Below are 25,735 nucleotides of genomic sequence, written 5' to 3'. Positions count from 1 at the left end.
ATGAATTAAACCAGATTAATTCAAATGCCTTGAATTGCCTATGATTTAGAAAATGAAATAGAAAAAGTCTATTTCTTAAACATGTTTCAGCTTTTGAATTTTATTAAAAGTTGAAGATGTCTCTTTAAACTGAAACTATTGCCATATTTCCCATCATAAAATAATTAACAATCATTACAAATGAATCAATATTAAGGAATCATTGGTTTGGGCGCTGGGTGGCTCGGTCAGTTAAGCATGACTCTTAGTTTTGGCTCAAGTCATGATCTCATGGGTCAGGAGATCCAACCCTGCATGCGGCTCTGCACTCAGTGGGGAGTCTGCTTGAAGAGTCTCTCCCTCTCCCCCTCTCCCCACTCGTGCATGCATATGTGCACGCACTCTCTCTCTCTCAAATAAATAAATAAATCTTAAAAAAAAAAAAAAGAATCATTGGTTTTCAGAGCCAAAAGAAGCCAGAGATATTATCTAATCCATTGGGAGCTACCACTTGGGGAATCATAGACCCTAATGATGGAAACTATGGGCACTACACCTAAAAAATGTACACAGTACATTCTTGAAAATGTGCATGCAGTTTCAGGGGCTCCATGGACTCCTTGATGCCAATGACTGGTCTTTATCATAAGTAAAGTTGGGGCAAGAAACTATACTATCTGACCCTCATCTTAATCAATTATAGCTCATTAAACTGATAGTCTCTCCTCTTTCTCCCTCTTTCTCTCTATCTCTTGCACTTGTGCACACACATACACTCTCACATATACAATACAAACACACATTCTGTCTTCAGTATGATTATATATGATAAATGATGCTGTATTAAAGATTCAGCTAACTTTTATATGCCATTTTGGGGGTTAATATCCAATAAGGTCTCATTATAAAGTGCTCTGTTACATGATACATTTATATATATAGTGAGAAATTACTGTCCCCAGTGAAAATAGTGACATGTAATACAACTCATTCCCTCCAACATAAGTATTTAGTTTGTTCTTAGGTGCAGGTGCTATAATGAATTTCTACTGAAATGAAATATTGACATTTAAAAAGGTGGTTGGTTGAGCTGACGTTGATTGATGAGTTACTTGCATAGATTATGCATCTATTCTGAAATCTTGCCATTCTTTGAAGAGATAGGTAACTCTGATAGAGATGAAGAGAAATTAGATGCAGTTTGCCACAAAATTATTGTCCAACTGAGGGGATCAGTGGAGATTATTAAAGACATCTTGGAAATGATGAGCAGTTAAGGCCATTAAGTTTCTTGACTGACATACTAAAATGTAATGAAATGGAAGGCTGAAGCTGTTAACTGTATCGATTTCACATATAATTCCCATTGTTGAACATTTTTTGTTTCTCTTTTTCTGTCTCTCCTAATATGCATATAATACATCACATATATAAAACTATATGAGCTTGCTTAAATATATAGATATAGATCTGAATAAATACACAAATATATACATGCATACCTCCATAATTAACATAAAACACAGTATATTATCCACACACCTACGTTTGGGCTATAATTCAAAAGGAAAATATTAGGGAATTCACGAATTTGAATGTATAGCACTGTTGTGAAGAAAAATAAGCATATACTAGCATAAATAATCTTGACACTAGCCAGGAATGTTGTAAAGAAAAATATTCCATACGCAGGCAGTATTTTGGTCTTAATATATGATGAATGTATTATTTGATGTTAATTCTTTGATGTTTTAATGTTTATATTTACTTGGGACAACAACAACAACATCATGGTATTTTAATTTTAATACATGACAATGTTAAAGAAAATCAACAAATGCAATCAGAGCATAAAACAAATTATATTTTAGAACAAAAAGTTGAAGTAGGAAATAGTTTAGTACAAAGATGCAATCCTTTTTCAGAAAAAGCCAAGTGGAAACCTTACAACAGCAAATAGAATGTTGTCATTTGGCTGGAATTGATGAAAACACACACTGCTGTTAGCGCACACTTACACCAAATGCTTTGAATGTTCTTTTTTTACTTCTGGTGTCTATTACCTCTGCTTAAAATTCTTCTGGAATCCCAAGCACATGTTTTTCCCTGATACTGTCTAATGACCATTAGGAGGGGAGAATAATTCAATTGTGAACAGACAACCAGAGTAGGCACTACCAGTGTAAACTGAATCTCAGTTACTTACCACCTGATGTTGTCTTATAGGTAACCAAGGTATATATGCATATAAACAAATCACACAGTGGTCAAAGTGTACCTAGGTTCACGTTCATACAACAAACATGGACATATATACCAACTTTAGTTCTCATCAGGTGTGTTAGGAAAACACTGTTTTCTGATCACTTGGAGTAACAATCCTGAATTAACAAAATCAAACGAGTTAGACTATGCAGAGTAGCTATTTTTATTTTAGGACTGTTGTTTAAAGATATTATTTATTTATTTGTCAGAGTGTGTGTGTGTGTGTGTGTGTGTGTGTGTGTGAAAGAGAGAGAGTGCAAGCAGGGCTAGCAGCAGGCAGAGGGAGAAACGGGTTCTCCACTGAGCAAGGAGCCCGATGTGGGACTTGATCCCAGGACACTGGTATCATGACCTGAGTCTAAGGCAGACGGTTAGCTGACTGAGCTACCCAGGCATCCCTAGGCTTGTTATTTAGGGTAACGTTTGATAATTGTATACAAGTTATATACATTTGACTCATGCTTATTGAATATGTTGCGTATGCCTAGCATTGTGTATATCCTTGTGGAGAAGACAACTGCTCCTATTATTTGGGAAACTAAATGGAGTGTTTTGACCATTCTCCTGACAAGAAGCCTGGACACTAAGCAGCCCTCCCTAGGCTCATCAAGGGAGGAGTGTGGCCTATTGGTAGTCTTTGTGGGGATGCTGCCTTGAGCTGTAGACATCTGGGTAGTCTGTCTATTCTCTCCATGATGCCTGATTGAAGTGGCTACGAGGCTGGCATAGACCTAGTCTGGTGGGCTGTGTACTCCCATCCCGACTATGCTAGGTGGCTCCCTCAGCTTGGCCTTCCAGATTCTCAGGTGGCTTGCTCTTCTTCCCATTACCCCCTTGTGTTCCAGTGGAACAGATGAGCAGAATCTTCCCAAACATTGTCTTCCCTTCCTTTCTCCAATAAAGGGAGACTCAGTCATCTCCTAGGCCTTTTGGAGTCATTCTGCCTTGGGAAACCTTCCTTGAATGTGGAGTAATGGCCTTGGATGTTGGCCATTTTTAAATCTTAGTCTTGAGTTCCAGAATGAGCCATGTTTTTAGTAAGCAGTGCCCTTTTAGTTTAGCCACAGGAGAGCTAGAAGGAGCACATTCAGTTAATACTTTATACATCACTGGGCCACAAAGGATATGCTCTGTGAAATTTAAAAATCCTGGTTAGGGGCGCCTGAGTGGCTCAGATGGTTAAGCATCTGCCTTCAGCTCAGGTCATGATCCCAGGGTCCTGGGATCGAGCCCCGCATTGGGCTCCCTGCTTGGTGGGGAGCCTGCTTCTCCCTCACCCTCTACTGTTCCCCCAGCTTGTGCTCTCTTGCTCTGTCAAAGAAGTAAATAAAATCTTTAAAAAAAAAAAATCCTGGTTATGTCACATTCAACATGTAACTCAAGCAGGTCACTCAGTCTCAATTCTCTTGCTCCTTTCTTTGTCTCTCTTCCTTAGAAAAATAATAGATTCCAAATCAGACAACCTCCCCTCTTAAAATGTTTGTATTGTCATTGTGAATATATCAATAATCATAGAAGCATGAAAATTATAATTTTTTATTACTGTTCTTTAAAACGTACTTTGAAAATCCAGTTGAACAATGTCAGTGGGCAAGCTTTTCTTTTGACTTTTTCCCCCATGATGCAAAATGTCTGCTTCATTATAATACAGTTCTAATTGTATCACTATGAACTTTGACACAGGCAAGACTCCCCACTGTTGTATAGTATTGTCTACTAAAGTCACCTTTGTGAAATAAAGAATTTTCCATAGAAAAATTACCCCTTCCTGGAATAGTACCAAGGTGAGGGCCCTCTCATAAAGTGTCTGTCAGAATACAACTCTTTGGGAGCCAGAATTCTCCCTATGGAAGAAAGGACATAAAAGGAATGGGGAATGCAAGAATAAACTCTATAGAGATGGGTTGGAATGGGAGGTATCTCTGTAGAGTCGTGAAAAATATATGTGTGTACCTGTATATTTGAGTATATGTATGCATGAATGCATTTCTGTATGTATAAGTGTATATACATTCCTGTTTCTCATTCACCAATAGGACCTAGAAGCAAGACACCCAAGTAGCAATGAACATAGCTAACACCTAGATCTTTGTCTTGAATATCATTCCCCACTAAAAGGAAGGAGACATCTCTGAAAAATGTTTGATTCCAGAACTGAGGCAGGATCAAGATGAGCTTGGAATATATTATGCTAAGAAGACAGAAAGTGTTCCAGTAAATGATGAGACATGTTACAAGGACAGAGGAACCAACTTAAAGAGGACCTCACTGGCCAAATTTGAACTGGACAACTTGAACACCAAAATAATTAGGGACAATTATGAATTATAGACCATAAAAAAGTAGAAATACATGTGCCCATGCCAATAAGATATACATAAATAGAAATGAGGGTTCTTGGGGCATCTGGGTGGCTCCGTAGGTTAAGCATCTGACTCTTGATTTCAGCTCATGTGATGATCTCAGGATCCTGAGATTGAGCGCCACATGGGGCTCCATGCTTAGCACAGAGTCTGCTTGTCCCTCTCCCTCTGCTCTCCCCCTGCTTGTGCGCTCTCTCTCTCTAAAATAAATAAATAAATAAAATCTTAAAAAAAAAGGAAAATGGTTCTTGTTTATAATAGAATGTTGAGTGCCACATGGTTAATGTGGAGGAAGTGCTTGAATAAAAAAAACACATTTTGTAACCACCATGCTGAAAATGGATTTATCAAAAACTATAATAGGTGCTAATTCTAAGGGATTTTGATAAATAATATGATATTTATATGGTCCTGACATAGTATCTCCCCACAAATTGCCTATTGGTTGTAAGGAGTAGAGCAGGGTTTTGGGGTCAGGAGGGATACAGGGGAACCAGTTAACTTTACAGTGGAGAAATCTGGCAGCACCTTGACCAGGTATTCAGAACTAATATAACAAACCAGGAAGGGAGAGAGGTCTTATGCCTCTGGACATGATGCCCTGAGGAGACAGACATCACACATGTTTCATTTCAGTCTAGAATGTATAACCCAAATCCAACACAAAGAAACAAAAACAAACCCCGAATAAGTAATCTATTAATTTAAAAAAAAAGACTATAGTCTTCAAAAGTATAAATGACCTAAAAGATAAAGATGGGCATTGGAAATCTTCCAGCATAAAGCTAACTAAGGGGATAATGACAGTGAAATGCAAACTTGACCCCAGACTGGATCCTGAACTGGAGAGGAAAATGCTACATAAATTACATTATGGGTTCAGTTGACACAATTGGAATGCAGTTGATGATTAGGTGAAAGTATTGTATTAGTATAAAATGCACTGAAGTTCATATTATTCACATACACATTAATGCTTAGGAAATATGCATTTGGGGGTAGAGAGCCATAGTTTGTGTAACTTCATCTGGATAGATTCAGATTTTCTGTCTCTGTATCTCTGTCTCTCTGTTTCTCTTTATATGATAAATGCAACATATATGTATATATGGAGAGAGAGATAGAGAATATATGTATACCTGATTAAAAGGGAACATGGGTGTTCTATGTACTATTTTCATTCTTAAAATTTTCTATAGGTTTAAAATGATTTTCAAGTAAGTTTTCTTTTTGTTCATCCAAGGATGTTTATTTTTTTTTATTCTTATGTTAATCCCCTACATTACATTAGTTTTAGGTATAGTGTTCCATGATTCATTGTTTGTGCATAACACCCAGTGCTCCATGCAGAAGGTGCCCTCCTCAATACCCACCACCAGGCTAACCCATCCTCCCACCCCCCTCCCCTCTAGAAACCTCAGTTTGTTTTTCAGAGTCCATCGTCTCTCATGGTTCGTCTACCCCTCCGATTTCCCCCCCTTCATTCTTCCCCTCCTGCTACCTTCTTCTTCTTCTTTTTTTTTTTCTTAACATATATTGCATTATTTGTTTCAAAGGTACAGATCTGAGATTCAACAGTCTTGCACAATTCACAGCGCTTACCAGAGCACATACCCTCCCCAGTGTCTATCACCCAGGCACCCCATCCCTCCCGCCCCACTCCCCACTCCAGCAACCCTCAGTTTGTTTCCTACAATTAAGAATTCCTCATATCAGTGAGATCATATGATACATGTCTTTCTCTGTTTGACTTATTTCACTCAGCATAACACCCTCCAGTTCCATTCATGTCGTTGCAAATGGCAAGATCTCATTCCTTTTGATGGCTGCATAATATTCCATTGAATATATATACCACTTCTTCTTTATCCATTCATCTGTCGATGGACATCTTGGCTCTTTCCACAGTTTGGCTATTGTGGACATTGCTGCTATAAACATCGGGGTGCACGTACCCTTTCAGATCCCTACTTTTGTATCTTTGGGGTAAATACCCAGTAGTGCAATTGCTGGATCATATGGTAGCTCTATTTTCAACTTTTTGAGGAACCTCCATACAGTTTTCCAGAGTGGCTGCACCAGCTTGCATTCCCACCAACAGTGTAGGAGGGTTCCCCTTTCTCCGCATCCCCGCCAACATCTGTCATTTCCTGACTTGTTAATTTTAGCAATTCTGACGGGTGTGAGGTGGTATCTCATTGAGGTTTTGATTTGGATTTCCCTGATGCCGAGCGATATTGAGCACTTTTTCATGTGTCTGTTGGCCATTTGGATGTCTTCTTTGGAAAAATGTCAGTTCATGTCTTCTGCCCATTTCTTGATTGGATTCTTTGTTCTTTGGGTGTTGAGTTTGATGAGTTCTTTATATATTTTGGATACTAGCCCTTTATCTGATATGTCATTTGCAAATATCTTCTCCCATTCTGTCAGTTGTCTTTTGGTTTTGTTGACTGTTTCCTTTGCTTTGCAAAAGCTTTTTATCTTGATGAAGTCCCAATAGTTCATTTTTGCCCTTGCTTCCCTTGCCTTTGATGATGTTTCTAGGAAGAAGTTGCCACGGCTGAGGTCAGAGAGGTTGCTACCTGTGTTCTCCTTTAGGATTTTGATGGATTCCTGTCTCACATTGAGGTCTTTCAACCATTTGGAGTCTATTGTTGTGTGTGGTGTAAGGAAATGGTCAGGTTTCATTCTTCTGCATATGGCTGTCCAATTTTCCCAACACCATTTGTTGAAGAGACTGTCTTTTTTCCATTGGACATTCTTTCCTGCTTTGTCAAAGATGAGTTGACCATAGAGTTGAGGGTCCATTTCTGGGCTCTCTATTCTGTTCCATTGATCTATGTGTCTGTTTTTGTGCCAGTACCATACTGTCTTGATGATGACAGCTTTGTAATAGAGCTTGAAGTCCGGAATTGTGATGCTGCCAGCTTTGCTTTTCTTTTTCAACATTCCTCTGGCTATGTGGGGTCTTTTCTGGTTCCATACAAATTTTAGGATTATTTGTTCCACTTCTTTGAAAAACGTGGATGGTATTTTGATGGGGATTGCATTGAATGTGTAGATTGCTCTAGGTAGCATTGACATCTTCACAATATTTGTTCTTCCAATCCATGAGCATGGAACGTTTTTCCATTTCTTTATGTCTTCCTCAATTTCTTTCATGAGTATTTTATAGTTTTCTGAGTACAGATCCTTTGTCTCTTTGGTTAGATTTATTCCTAGGTATCTTATGGTTTGGGTGCAATTGTAAATGGGATCGACTCCTTAATTTCTCTTTCTTCTGTCTTGTTGTTGGTGTATAGGAATGCCACTGACTTCTGTGCATTGATTTTATATCCTGCCACTTTACTGAATTCCTGTATGAGTTCTAGCAGTTTTGGGGTGGAGTCTTTTGGGTTTTCCACATAAAGTATCATATCATCTGCAAAGAGTGAGAGTTTGACTTCTTCTTTGCCCATTCAAATGCCTTTTATTTCTTTTTGTTGTCTGATTGCTGTGGCTAGGACTTCCAATACTATGTTGTATAGCAGTGGTGATAGTGGACATCCCTGCCGTGTTCCTGACCTTAGGGGGAAAGCTCTCAGTTTTTCCCCATTGAGAATGATATTCGCTGTAGGGTTTTCATAGATGGCTTTTATGATATTGAGGTATGTACCCTCTATGCCTATACTCTAAAGAGTTTTGATTAAGAAAGGATGCTGTACTTTGTCAAAAGCTTTTTCTGCATCTATTGAGAGGATCATATGATTCTTGTTCTTTCTTTTGTTAATGTATTGTATCACATTGATTGATTTGTGGATGTTGAACCAACCTTGCAGCCCAGGGATAAATCCCACTTGGTCGTGGTGAATAATCCTTTTAATGTACTGTTGGATCCTATTGGCTAGTATTTTGGTGAGAATTTTTGTATCCATGTTCATCAGGGATATTGGTCTGTAATTCTCCTTTTTGTTGGTTTGTATTTCTTTGGTGTTGGTTGTGACCTCTCCTCTTTCATTCATGATTTTGTTGATTTGGGTCATTTCTCTTTTTTTTTTTTTTTGATAAGTCTGGCCAGGGGTTTATCAATCTTGTTAATTCTTTCAAAGAACCAGCTCCTAGTTTCATTGATCTGTTCTACTGTTCTTTTAGTTTCTATTTCATTGATTTCTGCTCTGATCTTTATTATTTCTCTTCTCCTGCTGGGTTTAGGCTTTATTTGCTGTTCTTTCTCCAGCTCCTTTAGGTGTAGGGTTAGGTTGTGTACTTGAGACCTTTCTTGTTTCTTGAGAAAGGCTTGTATTGCTATATACTTTCCTCTTAGGACTGCCTTTGCTGCATCCCAAAGATTTTGAATAGTTGTGTTTTCATTTTCATTGGTTTCCATGTATTTTTTTAATTCTTCTTTAATTTCCTGGTTGACCCATTCATTCTTCAGTAGGATGCTCTTTAGCCTCCATGTATTTGAGTTCTTTCCGACTTTCCTCTTGTGATTGAGTTCTAGTTTCAAAGCATTGTGGTCTGAAAATATGCAGGGAATGATCCCAATCTTTTGGTACCGGTTGAGACCTGATTTATGACCTAGGATGTGATCTATTCTGGAGAATGTTCCATGGGCACTAGAGAAGAATGTGTATGCCATTGCTTTGGGATGGAATGTTCTGAATATGTCTGTGAAATCCATTTGGTCCAGTGTGTCATTTAAAGTCTTTATTTCCTTGTTGATCTTTTGCTTAGATGATCTGTCCATTTCTGTGAGGGGGGTGTTAAAGTCCCCCACTATTATTGTATTGTTGTCAATGTATTTCTTTGCTTTTGTTATTAATTGGCTTGTATAAGTGGCTGCTCCCATGTTAGGGGCATAGATATTTACAAGTGTTAGATCTTCTTGTTGGATAGACCCTTTAAGTAGGATATAGTGTCCTTCCTCATCTCTTACTACAGTCTTTGGTTTAAAATCTAATTTGTCTGATATAAGGATTGCCACCCCAGCTTTCTTTTGGTGCCCATTAGCATGGTAAATGGCTTTCCACCCCCTCACTTTCAATCTGGGGGTGTCTTTGGTTCTAAAATGAGTCTCTTGCAGACAGCATATCGATGGGTCTTGTTTTTTATTTATTTATTTTTTTTAAGATTTTATTTATTTATTTCAGAGAGAGAGAATGAGAGAGAGCACATGAGAGGGGGGAGGGGCTGAGGGAGAAGCAGACTCCCTGCCGAGCAGGGAGCCCGATGCGGGACTCGATCCTGGGACTCCAGGATCATGACCTGAGCCGAAGGCAGTCGCTTAACCAACTGAGCCACTCAGGTGCCCGGGTCTTGTTTTTTAATCCAGTCTGATAGCCTGTGTCTTTTGATTGGGGCACTTAGCCCATTTACATTCAAGGTAACTATTGAAAGATCTGAATTTAGTGCCATTGTATTGCCTGTAAGGTGACTGTTACCGTATATTGTCTGTGTTCCTTTCTGGTCTATGTTGCTTTTAGGCTCTCTCTATGCTTAGAGGACCCCTTTCAAGATTTCTTGTAGGGCTGGTTTTGTGTTTGCAAATTCCTTTAGGTTTTGTTTGTGCTGGAAGCTTTTTATCTCTCCTTCAATTTTCAATGACAGCCTAGCTGGATATAGGAGTCTTGGCTGCATATTTTTCTCGTTTAGTGTTCTGAATATATCCTGCCAGTCCTTTCTGGCCTGCCAGGTCTCTGTGGATAGGTCTGTTGCCAGTCTAATGTTTCTACCGTTGTAGGTTACAGATCTCTTCTCCCGTGCTGCTTTCAGGATATTCTCTTTGTCTATGAGACTCGTAAGTTTTACTATTAGATGTCAGGGTGTTGACCTATTTTTATTGATTTTGAGAGGGGTTCTCTGTGCTTCCTGGATTTTCATGCCTGTTTCCTTCCCCAAATTTGGGAAGTTCTCTGCTATAATTTGCTCCATTATACCTTCTGCCCCTCTCTCTCTTTCTTCTTCTTCTGGGATCCCAATTATTATAATGTTGTTTCGTCTTATGGTATTGCTTATCTCTCGAATTCTGCCCTTGTGATCCAGTAGTTGTTTATCTCTCTTTTTCTCAGCTTCTTTATTTTCCATCATTTGGTCTTCTATATTACTGATTCTCTCTTCTGCCTCATTTATCCTAGCAGCTAGCGCCCCCATTTTTGATTGCACCTCATTAATAGCCTTTTTGATTTCTATTTGGTTAGATTTTAGTTCTTTTACTTCTCCAGAAAGGGTTTCTCTAATAACTTCCATATTTTTTTCAAGCCCAGCTAGTATCTTTAAAGTGATGATTCTGAACTCTAGATCTGACATCGTACTAATGTCCGTATTGAGTAGGTCCCTGGCAGTCGGTACTACCTCTTGTTCTTTTTGTTGAGGTGATTTTTTCCATCTTGTCATTTTGTGCAGAGGAGAATAGATTAATGAGAGAACAAAATGCTAGCAGAGTAACCACATCCCCAGAAAATATACTCTAAACAAATCAGAAAAGACCTGAAGCAGTGGAAAAAGAAATGGAAAGAGAGAAAAAAGAAAAAGAAAAAAAAGAAAAAGAAAAAGATAAAGATAAAAACAAACAAAAACAAACAAAACAAAACAACAACAATAAAAAAAACCAGAATGTGATCAAATATGATCAGGCTGGTATATAGATCAGTGCCACACACTAGATTTGGGGTGTATTTTGGTCTTTTAGAAGAAAGTGCCTCCCAATATTTTAAAGAAAGAAAAACTCATATATGTACAACAATAAGGGTTGATATGATGAAGGGATGGAATATGACTATAAAGATGGAAATTATAAAAAATTTTATAAAAGGAATTGATAAGAAGTTGTTTGAAAAAAGAAAGAAGAGGATTTAAAAAAAGAAAAAAGAAAAACAAAAGGGAGAGAATGTGATCAGGCAGGGGAGTAGAAAAAAACATATACTAGAGATTTAGGGTATATTTTGATCTGTTAGAAGAAACTATCTCAAAATTTTAAAGAGAGAACAACTTATATATATGCCAAAAATACGGGTAACTACCATGAAGGGATAGAATATGACTCTAAGAATGAAAAATAAAAATGTTTTTTAAAAAAAGGGATTGATAAGATGTTGGTTGAAAAAGGGAAAAAAAAATTCAAAAAAAAGAAAAAAAGACAGTTAAAAACAATTAACTTTGAAAGACTAAAGAATCATGGTAAAAAAGCCGTGAATTCTATGTGCAGTATTCCCCTAGCGCTGGAGTTCTGCCATTCTCATTGATCGGTAAACTTGGTCTTGGCTGGCTGTTCTCCCTGACCTTCTGGGGAGGGGCCTGTTGCCGTGGTTTCCAAATGTCTTTGCTGGAGGCGGAATTGCCCCACCCTTGCCCCCTCCCGGCTAAGTCATCTGCTCGGGTTTGCTCTCCGGGGCTTTTGTTCCCTGCGAGCTTTCCGTACAGCTTTGGAGGCGGAGAGTGAAAATGGCGGCCTCCCAATCTCTGCCCCGGAGGAGCCGAGAACTCGGGGCCCCACTTCTCAGTGAGCCCCCAGAGAAAAGCCGTCAGTCACTCCCGTCTCCCCGCTCTCCGGCCGCACTCCGTGCTCGCCCGGCCTGTGACCACGCGTTTCTATCTCTGGCACCGGACCCCGGCTGGAGTCTCCAAACCCAGCAGATCCCTGCGGTGCCCTCCCGCGTGGCTCCTCCCGGGGGAGGAAGGGGAGTCTCCCCGGATCTGCCGCTTGTTGGGTCCCTGCTGGAGGAGCAGGGGCCCGACTGTGCCGCGGATCACGGTTTATGGCAACCCCGAGCTGAGAGCCCGCGCCTGGGCTCCGCCTCTGCAGCCGGCTTCCCTGCTCCAATACCTGGGAGCTCTGCCGCACTCAGGCACCCCCGGTCTTTCTGTGACCCCGAGGGTCCTGAGACCACACTGTCCCGGAGGGTTCCACCCCCCGCTTAGCCACCAGAGTGACATCCCTCAGCGGAGCAGACTTTTTAAAAGTTCCGATTTTGTGCTCCGTGGTTCTTTCACTTGCCAGAAGCGGCCGACAGAGGTCCCTCCCCCGCCGTCTATCCTCCCGAATATCGCCTCTGATTCACTTCTCTGCACATCCTACCTTCCAGAAAGTGGTCACTTTTCTGATGAGAGAGTTGTTGCTATTCTTTTCTTCGATCTCCTATTGAGTTTGTAGGTGTTCAGAATGGTTTGATCCCTATCCAGCTGAATTCCTGAGAGGAGACGAAATCCAGGTCTCCTACTCCTCCGCCATCTTGCTCCGCCCCCTCTTCAAGTAAGTTTTTAAGAAATTGTTAACAATCAGGACCCTGGGTGGCTCAGTGGGTTAAGTGCCCGCCTTTGGCTCGGGTCATGATCCCAGGGTCCTGCGATCAAGTCCCATATCAAGGTCTCTGTTCAGCAGGGAGTTTGCTTCTCCCTCTGCCTGCCATTCCCCCTGCTTGTGCTCTCTCTCTCTCTCTCTCTGACAAAAAAATAAATAATTAAATCTTAAAAAAAAAAAAAAAAAGAAAGAAATCGTTAGCAATCATTTGTTAAGGTGAAATAAAGGAAATGTCAATAATAGAGATACTTAAGATCTGGGGACTGGTGGGAAAATATGTGAAGGTGATAAATAAAATATATCTAAAATATTTTTATATTAATTTATAAATAAATAAATAAATATATACATATGCATATACACACAAATATATATATATATTTCCCCCAAATGAATGTGTGAGCAGTGATGCCTTAAGGAGGCTGGATACCATGGAATACATTCTGAAAAATGACAGATTCAGGGACACAGGCCCAGCACTGATCTAAGGAGTTGTGTTATCAGATCTCTGTCAGCCAGGTTTTCACATACTGTTTTACTCTGGACATTCAAACTCACAAAATTCTATTAGAGGCCTAAACTGTGCATCTGTTCAAAGCTAGGTGGTATTTAAGGCTGGAGAAAATGTACAGTGTGAAAATGTACAGGGTGTTTAAGATAAAATTGTTGTTATACTTGCAATGATGAAACCATTTAATTTACGATAACTAACATGGGTATTGGATTTTCAGTTGACAAACCATATATTTATATTTGGGTCCATAAATAAAAAATTATGCACAAATTCAAAATTTGCAAATCTGGAATTTGAGAGTTTCTTAACTCATGTCATACCCAAACTTGATCTGAGCTAATGCTATGCTATGTATAGTCTTTAATAATTCTGTTTGATGTGAATATCATATATTTTGCTGCAGATATATGATTTGATAACAGGGTGCTACCATAGACCCCACTGGGGGTGTTAAATATAACATTGCCCAGGTACCAGATTGCCTTTCTAAAATCTGAAAATTTCTAGATCTCAAAACACATCTGGACACAAGTGTTTTGGTTAAGCGATTGTGGACCTGTGCTATATAATTTCTTTAATGAACAAGGTACTTATTCTCGATTAAGTAAAGTAGCAGTTATGAGAGAAAATGGAATACTAGAAAGTGAAGTTGAAAATTGATGCCAAAATTAATTTAAAGGACTCAGAATTGGTCAAGATTTTAAAATGCTGACATAAATAAAGGTGTGGTACATTATCCATAGCTGTGCTGCTTATTTGAATTATAAGTAAAATCACGATGTACAAATATTCTAATTGTATTTTCTCTTTTTCCTTTCTGTGGTTATTACAAGCAAAAGCATACTGGCATAGTAGAAAATTTTCCATACTAAGAATTTAGATTAAGAATCCACCACTTTTTCTGTCATTTTCCTAGTCATTTAGATTCCTTGACCACTTTTCTCCACTGTAAAAATGAAATAAGTAATTTAGATTAATATAAGTCCCCTCCTGAATCTCAAAGTGAAATGATTCTGAAATTTATTACTTTATATTTACATTTTATTTTCTTATCCCATTTGGTTCTAAAAATAGTACGTAGGGCTATAATATCTTTAAGCTATAAAAGATGTATGTTTCTTATTTTTGAAAGAACCCTCTTAGACTAATCAATTTCTTTTGTACACAGTGCAAGTTCCAGGGCCAGTAGAAAACCTGCAAGCTGTATCTACCTCACCTACCTCAATTCTTATTACCTGGGAACCCCCTGCCTATGCAAACGGTCCAGTCCAAGGTTACAGATTGTTCTGCACGGAGGTGTCCACGGGAAAGGAACAGGTAGGCAAGGGAATGGGCCCAATGCTGCCACCTATTGGATGTCCTAGGACCAGAGCCATAGGAGGAAATCTGCAAATTCTTGGTACAGTCCAGTCCAGAATGTTAACTGGATAGCTGATCAGCTTTAAAATACTTGTTATTAGAAACTTTAAGCAATTTAATTGAATTCTGATTGTAAGAAAGACAATTGGGCAGTGAGATAAAGTCACTATAAAAGATGTCATTTTTCTTTTTTGTCTGAGTAGGGAGTGGCCTGTGACAATCATTAGCCACATTTGTATTAACTCAGCTGGTCCTAGAAAGCATTTGCGTCGTAAGTCCTTATCTTAAGGATGACTGATTTTTTGTTCAATGACCTCAGTCAACTTGTTTTTTTTCATTCTTATGTATTTGAGTTATTTCTGTCCTTTCCTCACCATGAGGTTGTAGTCCCCTATCACTTTTCATTGTTTTCAGGAAACCTCATTCCAGAAGTCTACTTGGCTCCTTCTTACATTTTGCTTCTAATCTGTGGTTTGCACAGACCCCTGAAAATAGGAAAATTAGATTTTCAGATAAATAAGTATTTAGGGGGACACACATGAAACTCAGCAATTCTGTTTTGTGACACATATGTGACTATTGAGATGTTTACTTCCAGATTCTCAACCTCATGCAGAAAAAGATCTATAGGCAAGTGAGCAGTTAAATAAGAAAAACCAAGAGCCCACCTTGGGATAACAGAGTTCTTTGAGTGTGTTATGAACCTTGCCAAGCATACAGTGGTCTTCATGCTTCCACATAAATTGCATGATAGAGATTTTGCTTTAAAAAAAAAAAAATGTTGGCAACAGTCCAATTGAGAAATAGTTCAAGCCCCTAAGTTCTATTGCACGATAGGAATCACTAAGATCTCCTTCTATATAATTATCCATCCCATCTTTTATTTGTTTGCTGCCCTCACGCAATTTAGCTCTTGCTTCCATCTTTCTATTCTCTCCATTTTCAACACATTTTTGGCTTTTCCATAATGGATTTCACCAACCCACTTAAATAAATTCAGAAATGATGTTACCTGAGACAAATATGAGTGTGACCGTCATTGTGGAGAGTGAAATATGTCTTCTAGAACACACTGGCTCTGATTTCTCAATGACCGTCCCTTCTAGTACCTCATTTCTGCATCAGTGAAGTACTGAAAACCATTCCATAGCACCTCACAGCCTTGTGAGACACAAAGATTGTGACAAAGGATTTGTCAGTTTCAAGAACTGTGGTTATATTTTAGCAAGGGAAGGAAGAAATCTACTGTTTTTTAGTGAATTATTCCACTTAGGGTAGAGGGGCAACTCTATTCCCACGGATTCACAGGCTGCCTTCTGCCTGTCAGAGTTTCGGTGTGGGTGGAATATGGCACACCATTCAATGTATTGGGTGGCATTAAACACATTGGAACTTAATGACTGTAAAAATAGCACAGTGCTGTTTTAACTAGGAGTCTGCAGAATGGTTTGGGATTTAGTGGGGAGTGTGTGTCACAAGTTAGGTTTTACAACAACTCATTATGAGGCTAGAACGTAGTTTAGTGAGTAAGAGTCTAATATCCAATTCACTGATTGCACAGAATGGCTGCCATTTCTGCTTTAATGTGCCTCCTGAATAACAGTTTGGCATTTTATGTCTCCAGAATATAGAGGTTGATGGACTATCTTATAAGCTGGAAGGCCTGAAAAAATTCACGGAATATACTCTTCGATTCCTAGCTTATAATCGCTATGGGCCAGGAGTATCTACTGATGACATAACAGTGGTTACACTTTCTGATGGTAAGTTATAGACAGTGAAACTTGACTCGCATATTTGACAATGATGACTTAATATTGCATGTATGTCATAGATTGCATCTCCAAGGCTTTCTAATTAAAATTTTATGGCATATATTAGCATAAATTAAAATTTTGACTCGTTCACTCAAACTATCTATTACAGTTAAAGTTAAACTTTAAAAGGTATATTATATACTCTGTGTCAGGATGTCCTAATAGGTAATCTTCAAAAGTGTGGCTACTGCCTAAGAGTTCAAATTATTTGTGGGGGGGAGGGGTCTCTTTATGTCTATAAACACAAACACATTTGTGCATGTGTGTGGGCTAATTTACATTGGTTTGTTTCTTTTTATTTCTCATTCTAAGGGGGGGTGGATGATTAAAAGTGTAAATGATGGACAGTCCTCCTACATATACCACTTAATTTGAAAATATGTTGTAAGGATTTAGGCCAAATAATCCAGCATTGAAGGTATTGAAACTAAATAGGACAATGCATAATTTTAGTTGTACCTTGTCTAACCAGTGAAATATTAGATATACTTTCTGAAATATCATAAAAGAGAGGAAGAACTCTTAATGAAAAAGATGGATTTGGCAAAGCAGTAGCAGAGGAAACTAGAGATCTAAGAAAAGGATAAGGAAATGTCGGGAAATTTAATGACAAGTGAAAATAAAGGTCAGCAGAGTATATGATATGGGGCCAGTGGAAATTCAGGCAGGTGTAGAATTGCAGAGATGGCCTCCATGAATATTAAAAAGGCAACAAGCTATCTCTTTTCAGCAAGGTTTCCATACTGTTGTATATAATTCTATAAATTATTGATCTTCTGAATTTCAAGGGGAAAAAAGACTTTAACCTGTGATTCCTTAACCAATCCATCATTGTTTAATCTGGAAAAGTATCTGGGTGGGTATTTCACACAATATCAGTGGATCGAGGAAGGTCATGCATGTTATTAAGGACAGTGCAGCAAAGACACAAGAGTGATGTTCATTTGCAATTTCAACTTAAAAAAAAATTTTATATTATATGTGACACCACTTCAGTATCATTTTTAATGCCCATCCATCTGATTCTGTTATTGAAGACAGAGTAGAATATTTATTGGCAGAATAAATTACTTCACAACTTATAATTATAAAAATAAAAGGAAAACAAATGAAAATGAATATTTTACATAATTTATGTAGATTTCATTCACACTCTGAACTGTAATACTGTGTGGCCTTATTCTTCACTTTGGTTTTAAATGTCATAAGTGAGAGAGGTAGATTATTACTCATTAGTCCAAGAATTATTATCTCTAAGTGTTGCAACAGGTAGGACTTAGAAAATGCCTGTCACTAAATAAAAGGATTTCAAGACCCTAACCCAACAAGCGTCACTATGCAACAGATACCAACTTGTCTTTATCAATGCATTTGATAGGAGAAAGCAGGAACTGAGTGGCCCCCTTGGAGTGGGCTCCTGGACCTGGTCTGCATCCCTCTTCACAATCAATTCATCTCTTTTGATTTCCAACAAAATCCCCTGCACTCTCGGCTTTTCCTCTCTTACTATCCAGTCCCCTTCTTTCTGCTCAATCCGATGTCTTCACTCTATTGAAGCTGTCCATGCGGAGGTCACACATCATACAGAGATGTGTTTCATCACATCTCAGAGCCTCCTACTTCCCAGTCCTTAGTCGTGAAGCTGTCTTCTCCTTGACTTTCTGGACGTTATAAAAGGGAAATGTGGGAATTGAATGGGTTAATCCATGTGAGCACCTAAAATATGAGCATGGCATATTTTTAAGTGTTCAATAAATGCTATCTCTGGCAATGTACATGTCATTTTTTCTCCTTTTACTACATGTTCCTTAATGTGAGGGATGCTGCTATATTCGTCTCCGCATTCATCATCTCAGTAAATATTTACTGAATTAATCAGACAGTTCAGGAAACAATACAATTGTTAGTATGTGTAGACTTATCTTTAGGACTTCCCATTTATGTGGCCAATTTAATAGATAACTGTGTCTAAGTGCATCTGTGTTACAGAGAACACTGTGTTTCTTATCAGGTCAGAGGAACCCTTACCACAAAAATTTATATTGGGACCATAAAAAATTGAATAAAAACAAAATAAAATGCAAATAATGTTTTGGTTTTTTTTCTGAATTAATTATCCCAGTGGTATTCCATGCTAAAATGCTGGAATAAAATGTGAAGATGTTTATCCTGGTAAGCTGTCATCTCTAACTTAGCCCACTTTCGTTGTTTTTCTGGAAAGAAAAATTGTTTTTCATTCAGATTCCCCCACTTATTGTATCCTTTGTTTACAACAATCCACTTCTTTAAACCGTTTGGGATTTTAGAATATCAGATCTAGGGAGTCTAATATTTAGTGTGGAGTGTAACTAATTTTGCCAGTTTGTTCTCAAATACTGTCTCTTGAACTAGTTGACAACTGTAGGTCATTAAAATATTTTATGAATCAATTAATATTTATGAATTTCCATGCCAGCTTGCTTTGTGCCCAAAAGTAGAAGGACCCAATTTCATAGGCAAACTTAACTATAAGAATGTACTTTTTGCTGTTGTCACTGGTATTTATTGAGTACTTATTGGTGCAAGGCCCCGCACTAGTCACTTAGCAGCATGAACCTTTAATCCTCACGATACTATAATTTTTTTCCTACTTTACAGATGACAAAACTGTTAGAAAGAGGTCAAAGCTAGTGAGCAGCAGGCCAGGTCACTAGTAAGAAAAGAAGCAAGATTTAATGTGAAAAAATCTTGAGTTTCTCTTATTCGATAATGAATTTCTCATGTTAATTGCTGGAAGTACAAAGCCTGTAATTATATGTCGGTCATTTCAACCTATAAATTATGTGTACAGGACAGCACACATTTGGTAAGGGGAGGAATTCAGGTGCCTGTCTATATGGAGATTCATTTACAAATGTGGGAATTTTATCTACTCTACAAATGCATCATCATCATATGTATCAAACCAGCATGTGTCACCATATTGAGGGGAGTTTCTGGACCAAATGCCTCTGATTGGCTTTAACGAGCAATTGTAAATGATAATTGCTTGACATTTTGAAGAGAAGAAAATGAACTATGGCCTTCCTCTTCCCCTCATGAGACAATGAAACATCTTGGGAAATCAACTACAGAAAAGCTCAAATAAATGTGGATTCCATTTACTTCCACCAAGCATCTAATCCTATCTTCTGTATCTCAATAATAGGGGAATTGATAGTGAGAGGGAGGGAGTGGAGATTGATAACCAAAAATGCTCTAGGAGAAACTCTCTTTCTTTCCTGATTAGGTAAAGCAAGAATAGCCAGTGTGTTCCAAGTTTGTGAAGTTATATGGTGGAGCACTTTGCATTTTTTTCCTTCGGTGCCTGTTTTAATTTTCAGTGCTTTACAGAGTAATTTGAATATGGATTATATTAAATTCTTCCTCATTGTGAGGATGTCATCCTGTTCAGTTTTTCTGATGGCAGACACATTGTTATTATTTCCAGCCTACTCTAATATTTCCTCTTTTAGAAATAGAATGTGGAGGGCGCCTGGGTGGCTCAGTCGTTAAGCGTCTGCCTTCGGCTCAGGTCATGATCCCAGGGTCCTGGGATCGAGCCCCGCCTCGGGCTCCCTGCTCCGCGGGAAGCCTGCTTCTCCCTCTCCCGCTCCCCCTGCTTGTGTTCCTGCTCTCGCTGTCTCTCTCTCTGTCAAATAAATAAATAAAATCTTTAAAAAAAAAAAAAAGAAATAGAATGTGGAGATGGTCTTATTAAAGCCTCTGCATTATACCCTTTCCTGAAAACTGGAATGGGATGTCCATGGGTCTGTGAAGGTAGTTTAGGGAAGTCCATTTCATTAGTGTAACAGTTGGGAAGAGTCGAGAAGATAGGAAGGTTGCCAAATGCAGGAGAGCCCTTCTCACTATTTTAGCTTTAGGAAAAAAATCTTAATGTTTTAATCATAGTAACATGAAAATGGAATATAAGATATAAAAGAATGAAAATTTTAGAAAATGAGTTTTGAAGGAAACTGATCTGTTAAAAAAAAAAAAAAGCACACATACTTTAAGAACTCCATGAAAAAGGACATCCAAATGCCACAAAACATGTAAGAAGATGCTCCAAGTGACTGGTCCTCAGGGAAAAGCAAATAAAAACACTACATACCTACCAAGTGACTAAAATGAAGAAGATTCAGAAAAAAGCAAAGATTGGTAAGAATATGGACATTCTGGAAATTTGCTATATTTAAGCTATCTATAACCCCCGTAAGGGTTTCCACTGCTACCAGGTTTTCCAGTCCTAGGTATATAATGAAGGAAATGAGTATAGTTGTTCATAAAAAGACATGTACAAAAGTTTTCATAGCAGATTTATTCTCATAGCCCTAAACTGAAAGTAATCTAATGCTTTCAGAATGAGTTTATATAAAATAGAATGGTCATGTATTAGAATACATAGGACCAATTAAAAAACAAAGAGAAGAACTGAAACTACTGCAAGATGCACCAGAGAGAATGAATCCCAAGAAATAATAATGAGCCAGAGAAAGCAGCTTGAACAAAATAACCGATTTCATTTTTAGTAAGCTCAAAAGCAAGCTAAGCTAATCAATGGTGTTGGAAGTCAGAATAGTGGTTACCCTTAGAAGGGTATTGATTAGGAAGGGACCCAAGTGAACTTTCCAGGATGCTGAAAATATTCTATATCTTGATCTAGGTGGTGTTTAAATGTGAACACACCCACAGACATTTAACTTTATCCAATCATGCATACACGATTTGTGCATTATACCATATGAATGTCATACATTAATTAAAAAAAATAAAACCGCAAAAAGAAAGCTTGTTATGACGAAAACCCTGAGTATGAAAAACGTTTTATTATGTCTTATAATCTCTCTGTTAATTAATTAATTCAACACAAATTTGCTGCATGTGACCCACATACTTGACACTCTTATTGATACTGAGGATTCAGCATCTAAAGGGACAAGAATCCTGGACCCTGTGGGGATTATATTCTGTATTTGAAAGGAAATATAATATGAATTAAAATAAGTTGAATAATAAAGTCTATTCCTTAAATTATAAAATATTTTCTGAAAGAATTCTTGTTGACCTAATTCATGAAAACAAGCCTCTGGTGAGTGTTTTTTTGTTACAAGTTACATTGCCCACAACCTTCACCAAGTACTAAGATAAGAAGTTGAAAATGAAAACAGAGTAATTTATTGTAATTCCTATGGTGTCCAGAAAGGCCTAGGAGCTAATATTTTAGTAAGTATTTATTTGTTCATGTAATCATTGAGTCAGTAGCTATTAACTGAATGTCAGTTTGGGGGCTGTAAAGATTAATCAGACATGTATCGTGCCCTCATGGTGATTACTTTTCTTTTTTTTTTTTTATGGTGATTACTTTTCAAAAGGTAAACTCAGAGTAGGGCATAAATGAATTCAGGGTAAAATATAAGTACCCTCAAGAAATGTAGAAATTGTCCAAGTTCAAACAGAAAAGGGCCCTTAAATTCTTGAAAATGCTGAAAGCATTTCTTCTCTGTTGAATTAATCAATTTTTCATGAACAAAATAGGGACTACTCATTTTACAGATTAATATGTGTTAAGCATTTATTGAATGCTACTTCTATTTTGTGGGGCAGAAAGCTTTATTTTGTTTATGATTCATCTAAGACATCTAGGAAGTATCTGACACAGCACGGCCATTTAGTGAATGGTGTCTGAATTACTCACGTGATGATATTCACCTTTTGATATAGTAAATATTCACTACAAGTATTATAAAGAAAGTTGTACATGTTCTTCCTTCTTCCATGAAGGAAAGGGGCAATCAAAATGCAGACAAGAGAAAAAAAAGTACCTAGAAAATCCACAAAGAAAAAAAACTGGGTTTTTTTTGTTCATGGAATTGACTCACTGAAAGCTATTTGATAACCTGCTTGCATCTATGACACATAGGTTTAATTACACACAGATAAAAAGACACATGTATTTCTTTTCACTTTTTAAGAGATAATAAAGATTGCAGTAAGGGGATTAAGCAACATGAGTGACCATTAGAATGACATATTTTATAATAAAACCATTCAGATCCTGAAATACACAATATCTTAAGCCTTTAGAACCACTCTAGGAAATCTCCTGTGTATTTTTATTGGTTTCTCTGGGAAGGTTATAACAAGAAAGCCGTAATTAAATGGCAGTATTTGGTATCATGGCAGGTGCTCTCTTGCCTAACAGTTTGGGGGGGGGGGGGCGTTGCTCCCTATATGGATGCCTGGCCCTACCAAGTGAGAAAAAATAAACAGAGGCAGTTATTTTTCATCTCCCCAGGAAAATTTTGAAGTGCCACCTGGATCAGCCTACCTAATTACCATCATGAACTGTGAAAGTCACGCTCTCTCTTTTCACAGAGGGTTGTAGTTTCTCTTTTCTGACTTTGGCAGTAACCATATCACCTTGTTTTGTTCCTTTTAGTGCCAAGTGCCCCGCCTCAGAACGTCTCCCTGGAAGTAGTAAATTCAAGGGTAAGTCACGGAAAGGTTCACTATTTCATCTCTACATGTGTAATTTTCGCTTGCCCCATTCATTCATTTCCTTGGGTGCTTGGTGGTTTCCATGTGAAGGAATGTTCCAGAAGAGCACAGTGAGTGAGCAGCATGGATTGCGCATCTTCTTCAACCACACTTGAATTAATTAAAGGAAGGATTGGTTTACTAATAGCACACAGTTTTATAAATGTGACAATGATTAAAGGCTGTCCCATCAGGAAGCAAAGATGTCTATTTACTTATATTTACCAGTATAGGACATAATGTGCTAGATGCCACAACTGATTGAAGGAATGAACAAAACCTTCCCCTTGAAAGAGGTGGAATGGAGAGACTTTGCTTCCTGACAGATTAATTAGAATGGGATGTTTCATCATCATCCCTATTTTGCACTTATGAATTATAGACATCAAAGGCCCTTCTTGAGGTCCAATAAGGTTATATTTATGAAGCAGTGTTATCCAGTGATTAATGTTTTCCTGTCCTGGAAAGCTGATATAACTTTCAAAAGGACTTAAATTAGACTAGGTGTGGCTGAAGATAAGGAGCCTAATGCCAGAAGTCAGTTCTCTAGAAACATCTCCTTATTTCAAGCGTGCCTTGGGGGTTAAAAATAAGCTAAAGCCATATAGGACAGTGAAGCAAACAAGGATTGTTTTGGCTTGACTCTTTCATCACTTGGTTTTATGCTCTCAGGGAAGTGACTTCACTATCCCTGGGCCTCAGTGAGGGGGGATCAGCCTAATGAGTCTCTAAGCTTTGGGAGACAGCAGGGAAATCTTAACGAGTCTTAGAGAAAGTCATACTCTGGTTTTTTATTCTAGCTTTCTCTCTTAATAACTGTATGTGATCTTAGAAAAGTTTCTGACCTCAGTAAGCCTCAGTTTCTATATTCAGGGAGTATGAATGTTAATGTTTTTCTTATTGATTTACCATGAAGAAGTAGTAATAGAGGGGCGCCTGGGTGGCTCAGTTGGTTAAGCGACTGCCTTTGGCTCGGGTCATGATCCTGGAGTCCCAGGATCGAGTCCCGCATCGGGCTCCCTGCTCAGCAGGGAGTCTGCTTCTCCCTCTGGCCCTCCCCCTCTCCTGTGCTCCCTCTCTCTCTAAAATAAATAAATAAAATCTTAAAAAAAAAAAAAGAAGTAGTAATAGAACATATACAAGGGATCTAACTTTCTGTCAGTAGCCATTCACTCAGTGTATGATTCCTTGCCATACTTTGCAGAAATCTCCCATGAAGCCCTGTTTTGTGACTATGATCAGATTTGCCTCCGTCAAATGAATTTGTCTTTTGGAACAAGTGAAATGTCTCTAAAATCGTTAGCCTCTTATATTTTTAGTCCCCATATTGGATAAGAACTAGTAAAATAAATTTAAAATTAGAAGGGGTAAAATCAGTGAACTTAGGGAGAAAAAAAATGAGCTAAAGGAAAAAAAACAGAAATAAATATCCCCTAAAAACTGTATTATTGTTTGCAACAACATTAAATATTTTACAGATGTGCCACTCAAATTAAGAGATTACCAAATCATAGTCAAGTAGATTTTTACAATTACTGTAGGTTGTTAATGGCTGAAATTTGGAAACCATATTATGATTCCTCTTGTTTTAATGATTTATTTTTATTAAAGTTTTCACCAGCATCTTTCCTCCAGAACAGAACATAGAAATTGATACAAACTATTTTGTGTGTATGCATGTGTGGTCATATTCTTTAAAAGTCTACTCTTGTAAAGGATGAATGTTTTCTTCTGAAATGTGAATAAGGCATTATTGAATGACCTTGGATGCTAACTGTATTTAAATATGGATTTTTACCTCCCTGAAAAGGGAATTCTTATTTTGCAAAATTGGATTTTCAACTGATTTCTATATATGTATACAAATATCCCAGCCTGTACTCTTCTATAATATGTAATGCTTGCTACAACCAAATATAAGCACTCCTGTTTCTCTTCTCCTGTGGTTATATCTGGAACATTGCATTGCTAGAAAATTTAACTTGTTCATTAGCTTTTCAGAATGAATACAGCAGGCCCAGGCGCTGGAAAACCACTTATTTGCCTCTCTTTCTTTCTGTTATCTTATTTCCTAGCTTTTAAGGAATTATAAAATATGAGTTTGGATTCTTCTTGGACTCTTCTTGGTTTGTTACCAAGAAGAAAGAAACTGGATGGTCAAAACACATGTTTTGTTTTGTTTTTTTATCCCCAGTGTTGATAAAGAGAAATACAAAAACAATATTGTATTTTGATGTTCTTCTTATGTTTGAAACAAAAGTTCTCAAATATATTAATATTTATCCCTGTTACCATTTTAAGAACCAAAATTTATTTAAGAAGGAATACTTTAGTTGAATAAGTAATAGTATTATCTAACTAAAAGAATTACAACATTTATGTTATTCATTTTACTTGAGATTTTTATTTAATATAGAACAGAGCCATATTTTAAATTTTTATTCTATATAATATTTATAATTACTGAACATAATTGATCATTTTATTGATAGTCAATGAGAAAGTTTGGTGGTGCTAATACTTTTGCACATAGGTAACTAGGATTTCTGTACATAGAATTGAGAAGTTACTATAAGGTATAAAAATGACCATTTATAGGTAC

At 37.7% G+C, this 25,735-nt stretch overlaps 1 protein-coding gene across 1 annotated transcript in view; it reads left to right on the top strand.

The window, feature by feature from the left end:
• Positions 1-25,735, top strand: part of DCC (DCC netrin 1 receptor) — a 1,173,370-nt gene that overhangs the window by 841,756 nt on the left and 305,879 nt on the right. The window contains exons 10-12 of the mRNA XM_034996274.1: positions 14,568-14,716; positions 16,383-16,521; positions 23,036-23,085. Of these exons, the coding sequence (XP_034852165.1) occupies positions 14,568-14,716; positions 16,383-16,521; positions 23,036-23,085 (338 nt within the window). The remainder of the gene's footprint in view (positions 1-14,567; positions 14,717-16,382; positions 16,522-23,035; positions 23,086-25,735) is intronic.

The sequence above is a fragment of the Mirounga leonina genome, unplaced genomic scaffold (assembly GCF_011800145.1).
Source record: "Mirounga leonina isolate KUSES-001 unplaced genomic scaffold, KU_Mleo_1.0 Mir_93, whole genome shotgun sequence".
Classification (NCBI taxonomy): Eukaryota; Metazoa; Chordata; class Mammalia; order Carnivora; family Phocidae; genus Mirounga; species Mirounga leonina.
Note: the sequence above shows the minus strand (reverse complement) of the source record. Positions and strands in the feature narration are given on the sequence as shown.